We start from the raw sequence: 12105 nt of genomic DNA, 5'->3' as shown, positions 1-12105 counted from the left end.
CCCCACATCCAGAAGTGTGCAGTCTCCTACAGTACTAGGAAAAACATATGAACATTTCCTGAGCAGTTTAGAGTTGGGGATCTCTTGGAAGCACTGATCTTCCAAAAGCTGTGTATACAGGTTTTACCTGAGCACACTAACTACTGCAGCTCTCAGGAAATAGAGCACTTTAGCTTTACTGACAGGCACTTTATCTATCTCTTGGGCACTCTCTTAAAACAAAAGTCACAGCTCTGGCAGTAAGTAGAGAGTGTTAAAAACCAAAAGAAGGTAGTTTTCTGCCAGTAGTTGAGTTTCTTCCTAAGAATTTGTTTTTACTTTATGAAATCAATCTGAACTTGTAAATTACAACAGAACCTTTATTTCTGGCATTCTTCAGCATTTCCTATCAGCCTGAATGCAACAGCGATGGATGAGAAACCTGTACACAGCACAGTTTCACCTGCGACATCTTTGCAAACTTCAACTCATGTTCCTTCCTCTACTTCAGTGGACCTTACTACTGACCACAAAGGTCTGGAGGACACCACGTTCTCCAATGTAGTGCTGCCTCTTCTCACCATGGATCCTGTGTCAACTCCTGGTGTTTCTCCTCAAGCATCCCCTCTTTCCCTCATTAAACCTGCCCAGGAGGTTTCCATTAAAGATGCAGTGGAAGTGTTCTGTGGAATCGAGAAGATCGTCCTTGCCATCCAGAAGAGATTTTTACAGAAGGAGTCTATTCCAGAAACCTCCCTGTACCTGGGGGAGCCTCGCTGTAATGTGAGCATCAGCAATGGCACTCACGTTGTGCTGCAGGCAGGCTGGCGTGACTGTGGCACTGAAGTTGAGACTGTAAGTCCCCTGAGCTGGTGAATGTGGAGAAGCCCCAGAGCATTTTTTTGTCAGTGGGAGGGAAGGTATGGGAGGGGCAATGGCAGATACGTAGCTGGGTGCTACATTCTATTGGTTGCTGAAATGTTGAACTAAGAAATTTCTTTGGAGAAAGAAACCCCCTTCCCATAATGGAAAATTACCTCCTTGGGACTGGGGGGCAAGCAAGCAACAGAAGGGTCAAGAAAGAGACCAGGCAGCAAAACCCAAGGGCATCTCCAAACTGAGAGAGTCACTTCCCATGCCTCTCTGGGTTTCCTTTGTAGCTGTCAGAAGCTTCTCTTTTCTTAAAAGTAATTTCATTATTGCATGTACATGAATGCTTTAATTGCCACCAGTAGTGGGGACAAAAAGTGATGGCTGTCTCTTTGGATCCCTAACGAAAGGCTGTGCTCAGGCCACATCAAAGTAGAGAAAGTCCCTTGTGGAGCAATAATCATTGCAGACTGAGAAAGAGGAGAAAGGTCAGTGGATTTTCATTGTCTCACTGTACAGCAGCTAAAGTACAGAGGTTTAATCTGTTTAATTTTTGCAGCTAGGAGTATGGATAGTGCCTAAGCACTTGAAGCTGGTAAGCCTGTAGCTCTGTATATCCCTGAAACACTGATGTTCACAGGTTGCATTTTCTTCTTTCTGTGTTGCAGAACATGACTAATACAGTAGTGAAAACCATCCTTCGGAACGATGGTTCTGCTCAGGGAGTAATCCACCACTTAAAAGTTGCTAGCCCCATTCACTGTGTGTTTCAAAATGATCTCTTGACTTCCTCTGGATACACTGCAGAAGGGTGAGTAACAACTTGGCCTGCTTTGAAATGCTGCTGTGGTGGCCAAGAGCTGCTACAGTGGAAAAATATCCAGGGACCTTAGCGGTATCCAGTGACTGCTTGCTATGCTACGTAGTTGGCCATCCTGTGAGTCCTGTGCTCAGGTGATCCCTTCTATCCGCTTCTCTCTTACTCCTTCTAATGTGTCAATAAATCCAACTGTCAACAAGCTTGGCTGTTGTCTGGCTAAACCACAGATGAAAATATGCCTTTGGGAGCTACTGGTGCAGGTTCAGGAGTCAGAATTCCCAACCTCTCTTTGCCTTCCTGGGCAATCATACATAGCAATAACAGTGTTTTCCTGCTTTTAGAACAGAACAATGATTTTTCAGCCTATGTAGGCATGCAGACTGCTATGTGGGTTCTGAGGACTGCAATTTTGAACTCCTACAAATGCATATTTGATCCACTTGTAATGCAAGTACTTTTTAATGGAAGGCTCCATCTTCAAGTAAGATGGAACCAAATGCACTGTTCACGGGAAGTCAAGCACATTCTCACAGAAGAGGTGGCAGCACAAGCTTTGCTCTGGTGATGAATGGTCTCGCTTCATGCAAGTGCACCTCCTCTCTCTTGCCTAGCACCATGCTTAAGCTGTCATTACCAAATCAACCTTCTGCTTTATAACTCTATCCAAACACTGTATTTTCCTTTCTATCCCCCACAAAGTCTTTGCCAGGGCTCTTCTCTCTGAGCTTTATCATTCTCTCTTGTCCCTCCCTTACTGTTCAGATTTGCCCCTTCTATTTTTTTTTTTCTCTTCTGCACTACGCTTTTTCTCTCCTTATTTTAAACTTTAACAGAGTTTGTAGCTTTATTTCCCTTTTGCCTCACTTACCTATCTCTCTCTGCTTTATTTGTATTGCCAAAACATTCCACCCTTTGGGTTTTCACACTTGTATTCCCATGCTCCCTACATTTCTAATTAAAAACTTGGTGCATTTTCACCCTTTTCTATTGAACATTGTCCTAACATCCTGGACTGCAAATCACTCCTCACTACTTAAATGTGCAAGGAGTGGAGAAATGGGCACTGATTTATGACTTATAGAAACAAGCAGTCAAATCTTTGGTCTTTAAATGAGGTTTATTGGTGTTTCAGACTTTACACCATCTTTGAGGATCTGCATGGATCTGGACACTTCAGAACAGAAATGCAGTTGTTTATCGGAAACTCCCCAATACCAAAAAATTTCAGCATCTCTGCCAGTGATGATGTACTGATTGAAGTGGGAATCCAGAGAGCAGACAGCAAGCTCAAGGTGGTTCTAACTGACTGCTGGGCAACTCCAACTAATAATTCAGTGGATCCCCTTTCCTTTGTTTTTATCAGCAACAGGTACAGCAATGCCACTCACAAATAGCATGTGTCATACCTCAGATCTTCCAGTGGTGCTGAGTAGTAATGTGTTACGTTTTAAATGCCTTTTATGTGTGTTTTCATCATTCTTATACACAGTCCCTTACCATTTGGACTGGTCACACCTTCTTTGAACAAGAAAGGTAGGTATGAAAAGAAAATGTTTTCAAAGGGTAATGTAGTGATTGTTTGAGTTTGTCTTCCCCATAGTTTTCTAAAGGAGCTGTACTTCTGACCTGAACAAATAGGTGGTTTTGGCCACTACTACCTATGGTAGTGAAAGAGCATTCGAAAAGTGTGTACTTCACCTGTGGTTCATCTTACCAAGGACTCAGGTGCCTCTTGGAAATCAAGACATAGGTTAGTTGATTCCTATGTGTTGTGACTCACACATAATATTAATGCAGCCTCTGGTAAAAGGGGAGATTTAACCTGTTCGAATCCCTGATCTCACTCCAATGTCATATTCCCTGCGCTCACTTGCCACTTTAAAATCCAGGATAGTCCTTTTGCACAGTAACAGAAGCTATTCTTTTTTTATATGTTCCTTCAGTTTGTGTTTGGTGAAGCCAAGTTTAAATCCTTCTGTCACTCTTTCCCTTCTTTTCCAACTCTCCAACCATTTCTCAAAGCTCCTGTTCTATTTGGTTACTGTCAGAATAAAGCTGCAAATAGCCCCTACACTGCTGGAGAGTTGCTTCACAGAGGGCCTGGCTGTGACTTTCTAAAGGAGCCTTGCAACCTGAGTTATGTGCTATAACCAGAGCATGCTTTCTGTAGCCCTAGCTGCTGTGTATGTTTTTTCTCTTCCTTTTCAGCTGTCCCATCCCAAATACATACACCACACTGCTAGAGAATGGGAATTCAAGCAAAGCACAGTTTAAGATGAAAATCTTTTCCTTTGTCAACAATTCTGTGGTTTACTTACACTGCAAAATTCGTATTTGTATGGAGAAACCAGGAAGCACCTGCAGGACAGTAAGTGTTTGCTCCAATATGTTATTTTCTCTAACACGCCATATGCAGTCCTGCTATGGAATTGAAGGAGTAATGTTTTCAAACATGGTTTGAAATAGCTCTTGAAATTTTCCTTCATTTTCTTCTGAGAGTAGATACGGATGGGAAAGAACTGCAACCATATGGAAGTGTCCGCCTTCCTGCCTGTTCCTCATCCTTGTAGTTAAAAGCATGGAGCTTGCACAGAAATGAGCAAACTGAAGTTGGGGGGACCTGAGAACTGAACCTTTCACCTCTGCATATGGGTGGCTAGAAGGTAGTGAACAGGAGTCACAATGAGATAGGCTATTCAGAAATGTCTCAGCTCAGATGGACATGTCACAAAAAACCAAGCACCCATATTAGCAGTGTCAGCAGGCAAGTCTGAATACATTTATTGGGGATGTTTTTCTGTCCTTTTTTTTTTTTCCTGGGATTTGCTTCTCCAGGTGGGAGTTTAGATGTCAGGAAAGGCAACATGGTGGCATTAAGTTTATTATGGATTTTTAAAGGCCTGTTGCTTTTTAAAGCAATAAACCAAGCAGTGTTCTGATAACAACTTCAGGTTCTAAATATCTGTGCTCCAAAACATTGTTTTGTTTCTTTTTACTTCTATATAAGTGATACACATTGCTTCATCTAAAAATGTTCTGCTACCATAGAAATAAGAAAAAATAGATTTTGATGATGGCCTCATTTTTTTCTTTATAGCAGATATGCAGGAATTCTCCTTTCCCTCTGCCAGCCTTCCTGGCTTTTTTCCTATACAGGATGTTTTCATTAGCAGTTTGGAGTTCTTCCATTGTTTAACTTTCCTCTAGATCTAGATAACTCAGTTTAAGCCCATTACAAAGCAAATGATCTCTTCCTAAAAGATTAAAAATGGCTAGTAAAAGATAATAATTTCCTTTCCAAAGTAAAAAGCTCCCTCTACATTAAAACTCCCCAACAAACTAGTGGCAGGAAACACAACTGACAAATTGAAAGATAGCTCCAGTTTCACGGCTGAATTTGCACAGTAAAGATCAGTGCTTCAGCAACCCCCTAAGCCCTCCTTTGGAGGAGGTGGTGCCCTCCCCAAGCTCACTGCAGTGACACCTTCCCCAGGTTCACTGTGTGTCCTCCACACCTGAGGAGGGACATGGTGGTGAGTGCAAATCAGGGAAATAAGAGGGATGGACACCACAGGGACTATATCGGATGGTATGGTTGCTTTGCTAGGAGTCTCGGAGTTTGGTGTTAGAGCAAGCTTTAGCTGTACAGATTAGAGTTTTAGAATATGGTTAACTAAACAACTGGTTGTGATCTGAATTACAAGGGTCTGTGTTGGGGTAATGAGGTTTGATTCACATCGACATCTGCAGTAAACGAGGCACAGCAGAGTTAATCAGTGAGGCCCTCCTCCTTCATATATTTTATAATATTCATATATATATATGAGAGAGAGATATTTTTTTTTGTCCTATGCAAAATTTACCCCCATGAAGAGTTAGTGAATTCAGTATCCGAGATTGAGATTGAAATTATGCAGAGAAGACAGGTACTACGCACATGCACACAGGATGACAATGGCTTTTGCAAAGGAGAGAGGGGGAGCTGCAGGAGGTGCAAATGCCAAGGAAAACTAAAGAAAGAACAAAGTATATTCAGAAATAATGTGAGATGGCTGGGAAAGTGCCCAGGGTCTGGGATGTGATCCTCTGATCCTTCTGCTAATCTGGAAAATACTGACTTGCTTAAGGGCAGATTTGTATCAACCCTTTGCCCACAACATTGAGCCTTAGATCTGGTGTATTATTTCTTCTTACCCAGTCTTTTTATTCCTTGTTTTACTGTCAGGAGAGAGGAAGGTACTCTATAGTTCAGAGTAGAAAAAAACACAGACCAGGGAGCAATGTAGTAAGAAATAAGTAAGAAACGTGACTTTGAATGGGAAGGAGAGTGATGTTCCTCTTCCGTGCATATGTTTGGTGGAATGTGGCTGCTCCATGGCCACATGGAACCGAAAAATCATTGATGTCAAGTAGCTATGTAATTGTTTTCTCTAAATCTGCCTAGCTGGGAAAGCTTTTAAAGGGTAGGTGAAAGTCACAGCTACATGGGTATTTTTGTGGGAGCTGATGCAGCTAAAGACGCTGTTGCTGACAGTGGACTGTAGAGGTTTTTCAGTGTAACCAGGCTGGTAGTGCTGATAAGACATTTTTGTACAGACAAGATGGTCAAAACAGCTCTGCATTTCCCTGGTTTCTTTCGCTAATTTTAGTACAGTATCGCAATTTCTCTGTTTTTATGTGCACTTCCAGGAGAGCCACAGTATCTATTAAATAACCTCAAAGGGTTACGCTTCCCCTCAGAGACCTATAGGTAGCAAACAAACTAAATGATGCTACTCAGGAAATGAATGTGCTTGCATTCTGCAGGTGCTGCTCACACAAATCTAAAGCAGCTAATCCCCAGCATTTCACAGGGCAGGGCTTTCAAGCTAATAGCTCCCAGATTAGTAGTTTACATGTCACTGAAGAGTTGTGCATTGTCAAATGACAGGTTGGATATAAGGAAGAAATGGTTTACTGTGAGAGTGGTGAGAAACAGGTAGAAGCTGCCCAAGGAAGTTGTGCCTGCCCCAGCCCTGGAAGTGTTCAAGGCCAGGTTGGACAGGACTCTGAGCAACTTGGTCTAGTGTGAGGTGTCCCTGCCCATGGCAGTGGGGGTGGAACTGGATGATCTTCAGGACCCTTCCAACCCAAACCATTCTATTTGATCCTATGACACACAGCTTGGTAAGGGCTGAAAGTTGCACTGCTTTTGCTGGTGCTAGTTGTAGTATCTGTAGTATCTATTGTGTCTGCCACAGACAGTAGAAACATCCAAACAAAAATATGTGCAAAGTTCTGGTGTATAGAAATAGTGAGAAGCTTTTTCTTCTGTAAGGTTTCTCTAAACTAAACAGGAAGTTAATTGAAAAGAAAGAGACTGTCTGTGTGAAATGCCTGCTCACAGCAGTGTCTTCCAGTGTGACTAATTACAGATTTTATACTGATGCTTCCTTATTGTTATTTCTTTTGAACTTCCATTTGGTGCTCATTTCAGTTTAACAAAGCATGACATTAAGAAATGAAAACCCCAGTGAGTGAGAATTGCACTGGGCTCATCACATACTCATTCAAAGGTTTTTTATTTTTAATTAGTAAGCCATATTACTTGTTAGAGTTTGAATTGATTGTTTCAGAGATGCCATGCAGTTCGATCCATGAAGACTGGTGAAACCGTCGCTACGCACAGAACATCTTGGGGACCCCTGTGTAGATCAGCTGGTGAGTTATGAATCGATGCCTACAAAAAGGTAACATGAAGTAACTGTCACTTCAAGATTCTTTTTGACTGCCAAAAGAACCTGAAGACCTGTGATATAAGGTTTCCACGCCGCCCTGCCTGTTTTTCTGAGGAGCAGGCATTCTTACTGAAACCATGTGGCAATGTGGAAAAGCATGTGCCCTCTGTGGTGAAGCGATTCTCAGATTGTCCATGGACTGTAGAAAAGAAAAGGATAAAGTGCTACATGTAGCTATTTGCACAGGGTAGCAAGTACAAAAGGCACAAAATCAAACTGTTATTAAAATTGCAAAGTGTGAAAGCAGCTGTAATGTTTTAGATTGCAACCAGTCTTTCAAGTGTTTACATTCTTGTTAGACAGTGATAATGTTGAGCTCTGAAGTCCAAAATAAGAGGAGATAAAGTGATTGTACTATTGTGTTTCCTTGGATTCTCTGGCATTGACTTCATTGCTACCATGAGAAAAAGTGGCAGAGCACAGCTGATGTACACCACCTTGATCAATCTGGTGGAGTGGTACAGTACAGGTTAACAGAGAGCAAACACTAGCAGTGTATACAAGCAAGGTCTAATCTGTTACTCTTCCTCTTCTGCCTTAACCCCAACTATGTTTTCAAGGGCACTTGTGGCCTCTAACCTTTTCAGTCATTTGACCTCCTCCAGTCATTTGCATTCACATCTTATTCACACAAAACACTCATTGAGAGTATTTATACACATCAGTATCTAACACATAACTAACACATAAGTTACACATGAGTTCTAACACATAACTACTAGGAATAGATAGAAGTCACCCCTTTCCTTCTGCTGGTTGCCTGTTTTGCCAGTCACTTAAGGCTATTTTGACTGTGGAGGTAAGTTAATGCTGGACTGTTGGTTGGTTCAGGGTATTTTTCTCTGCTGTGACACTCACAATGTTCTTTTGGACATAGAAACTCTCTCTGGCTTAGCATATTGTATTTTTCTTCCATTATATGAAAGTATTAATCTGTTAGAACAGGTGTTCAGCATTCATTTCTGAATTAGTTCTTTTTTTTTAAACTTGGCAATATAGGTTTCTTCGTACAGCACTTACAGCATGTAGATCTCAGTCCCATTTTCACTTGAGATCCCAGTGCATTTCCAGTATTGAAAAAGGGTCATTATATTAAAAGGACCTCTGGTGAGAGGAGCTTTATTTGTGTTGTACTACACTGATTCCTAGGCAAATGTGGTACTACTAGATGTTGTCTCCTACTTCCAGTTTGGATGCTCACATCTCATTTTAAGTGTGAGGCTAGATCACACAGTGGCATGCATCTCTGTGTGGAAGGAGACAACATGAATTATGATGTCAGGTAAACTGCTGGCAGTGAAACATGAAAAAATCTTTAATTGCTCTGCCTATACTGCTTGGCCACATGCCTGCTCCACTGACCAGAATGGGAGCTTAGAGATCTAACACACATGAAAATCCTTCCCTAAATACTTTTGTGTTTAAAGAAAATGTTGCAGATGAGCATAAAGCAAATTAAGTGGGTTTTAATAACCATAGATGAATGGGAGCAGGATTAATATAGGACAATGTTTCATCTCTAGGCAGATGAGTATTTTATTCTGAAAATAAGCCAGAATTTTGAAGTCATCAGTGATGACACTTTAATTCTTATTTTAATAGAAAATTACAGAGTTAAATTTGAAAGACACATCACACTCATGTGTGCAAGGACTCTGCACTTATATGTAAAAAGAGAACTTGGACTGTGGCTCACGTACTTTTCCGTAAGAATCACCTTCTGCAAAAGGCTGATTTACTTCTGTATTGACAGCTCTGTGCTTCAACATGCATTTTAGCTAATTTGTGGGCAAGGCTTTTTTTCTTACTTAGGAAAAGATTTGTGAATTTAAAACCTTTTTTTTCAAATTTTGTTTTTTTAGGATCTGATTTGAAGAAACAGGAGGCTAGCATGGGAGTTGGATACATCATCCTCATTGCCTTTGCTGTGTTTGGCATTGTGCTGGGAGTTGTGAGCCTTCTCATCTTCACATACCAGAGAAAGACGGGAAGTTACAACTTCAGAATCAAGTCTGACAACTTCAGCTACCAAGTGTTCTATGATTAGTGATTTCCAAATTACCAGATGTAAGTACTGAATTATGATCTGTTACTTTCATTTTTTTAGCTGTTTATCTCTTCCTGAAATGGTTATATACTTGCAGATGAGCATCCTCTGTTTACGGGTATTTGAAGCTCTTGTTCCATTTGCTGTGGAGGGAGGTCATAGAAGTAAGAATGAAATTTCTACTGTTCTTGCTGTTTTCAAATGCTACACACTACAGAGGAGGAAGACAGCTTTCTCTTCTTTGTCTTCCTTCATGGCTTCAGTCTCAGAGTACATGGTACACCACTTTAGGAGTATACCAATGACCCATTCCACAACAAATGTATCCCTTTTGGTTTTGGATCATTAATTGGTATAACAAGAGAAATTTTACCACTCTATTTATAAATCTGCTTTGGAAATTATCCCTTTGTGCAAAAGCTTGGGTTTTGTTTGTTTTTGGTTTCGTTTTGTTTTGTTTGTTTTGTTTGATTGGTTTTTGTTTTGTTTTGGTGGTTTTGTTTTTTTTTTTTAGGATGTGTTTTTCAAGAAAATAGTGGGATTTTAGACATAAAGAGCATGACAATGCAGCTTCCATGACCACAGGAAATCTTCTAGACTCATCATGATGGTATTTACAGATAATTTAGTTCACTAAGTTCAATGACTCAATACGTATCACAGAGAAAGGTCAGCGAAGACTTTATTCCAGCTATCAGCTCCCAGAATCTTGCACAGTCATGATTAGCTCTATTTCCATCAGTCTTACATTATGAAAATCATACTCTGTAGTCACCTATGGACAGCTCCTAGGAAGTCACTTATAGAGTGATGCTTTGCTTTCCAAAGGCTGAGCAGGGCTTCTTGTTAGGATCGCAAAGGGAAGGTTACCCAGGGCTTTTTGGTACAGTGCCAGCAGCTGTACAGTTCCATCAGTGACAGAGATCCCAACAGAGAGGCATAATCCAATGTAAAGAGGATACTTAGGACCCTGAAGTCAAAACCTATATATGAAGCCTCTGAGCCTCTCAGCTGAGAGAAGACTAGCTAGTCTTCATTCATCACTCTGAATCATTCATGAGTGGTCATGGGTGACTGCAATATTTGACAGCAACGGAAATTCTATAGTTGTGCTATGAGGTCGTAACACAAAGGATATCGTCAAGCTCGTAACATTATACACTATGTTGAAGACTCAACTAAGGGCTCCTTTTAGATGCTGGAACTACTCAGCTCTTATTTCCTATGTATTTATCTTGGAAGGCAGTTGATTACCTTTCTCAGTCACAATCAGTTTGCTTTTTATTTTTTTCCAGTTGTATCACATCTCATGAAGAACTGAAGCTTATCTTCATTCAGCATTCGGCTTTCATCACGCTTCACAATGGTGGTCATGACTATTTACAACACTGACTCTTCCAAACTAATGTTGTATATAAAAAACTTCAATCCCTCCTTTTATTTACTTATTTATTTGTTAATCTGGCTCTTCCCTGGTGTCATGAGAACTATTTGTCCCTGCAGCTCCAGGATGAAGTGATTTTTGGCAGGTTTTATTATGGATAAAATAGAAGGGAAAAAGAAAGACTTAATGGTTCTCTAATCAAGTTCCAATATTTGGCTCTCCCACTGTGCAATGTCACCATGTGCCCATTTTGGCATCACTTGTACCATTACTATTGACAAGCTGCATGTTTCTATAAATATTCCAGGAAGTAAATCAAAAAACCCTTAGAAAGATTTCCTTTTCAGTTTGTAATTCACTGTTTACTTAAGGTGAGGTTGAAACTTCGAGCTACAGCTTCAAACACTGAAGAACTAATTGTGCAATGCCTTAAGCATACAGAAGCTGGAGAGCAAGTATTGGGTTTGCCACCAGATAAAGAAAAGGTACCATCAATCTGAGGCATAACCTACTCAGAGTGTTCTTCAGCATGATTTTTGAGATTTGAATATAAATTCCTTTATTAACAAGGACTCAGTGAAAAAAAAAATAGAAGAAATAAACTATTTTTGTTACTGGCAGCCCCATTTTTGCCGATATGTCAATAGGTACCTGCATATTCTGTTTAATTACACCACAATGGTTGTGCAGTGAAACCACCGAGTATGGTGCCCACCTGAGTGAGAGTACTCCAATTGTAACTGAATAGCTATAAATTTGAGCTGAATTTTTGCCTAGCTGCAAGACCCTACCATTAGTGCAGCAGCACAGATTCAGTTTACGTGCTCCACTGGTTACAACAGTCTACTCAGCTGGATAAACTGGAACACAGTAAGCATCTCCAGCTGGACTCTTTCCTAGGGCATTGCTCTTCACTCTCGCAAACCTTCCAGCTCCTACCTTGGCTGCCCCAAACCTCCGCTTCAGTGAGTGTGTTAGAAGATGGAGAGTAAAGCAGTGTGGTAACTTGTCCCCACCATCCCTTGGTTTTGACTGCTGCATGCACTCCTCCTACACAGTGACAGAGTCTGCTATGTCTGGGTCATATGTAATCCAGTAGTTTACACTAAACAAGCTAATTCCTCTGTAAGTTTGATGGACACCATTATAAATACATGAAGTGGAAATTGGTCATTAACTTGAATTCACAAATACTCTTAGTAGCTATATCTCATATTTTGGATGCTGT

At 40.8% G+C, this 12105-nt stretch overlaps 1 protein-coding gene across 1 annotated transcript in view; it reads left to right on the top strand.

Moving 5' to 3' along the window:
• UMODL1 (uromodulin like 1) overlaps positions 1–10921 on the top strand; it is a 48885-nt gene extending 37964 nt beyond the window's left edge. Inside the window, exons 16-22 of the mRNA XM_005151695.3 lie at positions 380–834; positions 1518–1660; positions 2802–3038; positions 3878–4037; positions 7285–7369; positions 9309–9513; positions 10789–10921. Coding sequence (XP_005151752.2) covers positions 380–834; positions 1518–1660; positions 2802–3038; positions 3878–4037; positions 7285–7369; positions 9309–9493 — 1265 coding nt within the window. The 3' untranslated portion in view covers positions 9494–9513; positions 10789–10921. The remainder of the gene's footprint in view (positions 1–379; positions 835–1517; positions 1661–2801; positions 3039–3877; positions 4038–7284; positions 7370–9308; positions 9514–10788) is intronic.
• Positions 10922–12105: the final 1184 nt, after the last annotated feature.

The sequence above is a fragment of the Melopsittacus undulatus genome, chromosome 2 (genome assembly GCF_012275295.1).
Source record: "Melopsittacus undulatus isolate bMelUnd1 chromosome 2, bMelUnd1.mat.Z, whole genome shotgun sequence".
NCBI classification, from domain to species: domain Eukaryota; kingdom Metazoa; phylum Chordata; class Aves; order Psittaciformes; family Psittaculidae; genus Melopsittacus; species Melopsittacus undulatus.
The sequence above is the reverse complement of the archived record's forward strand: the minus strand, read 5'-3'. Positions and strand labels throughout refer to the sequence as shown.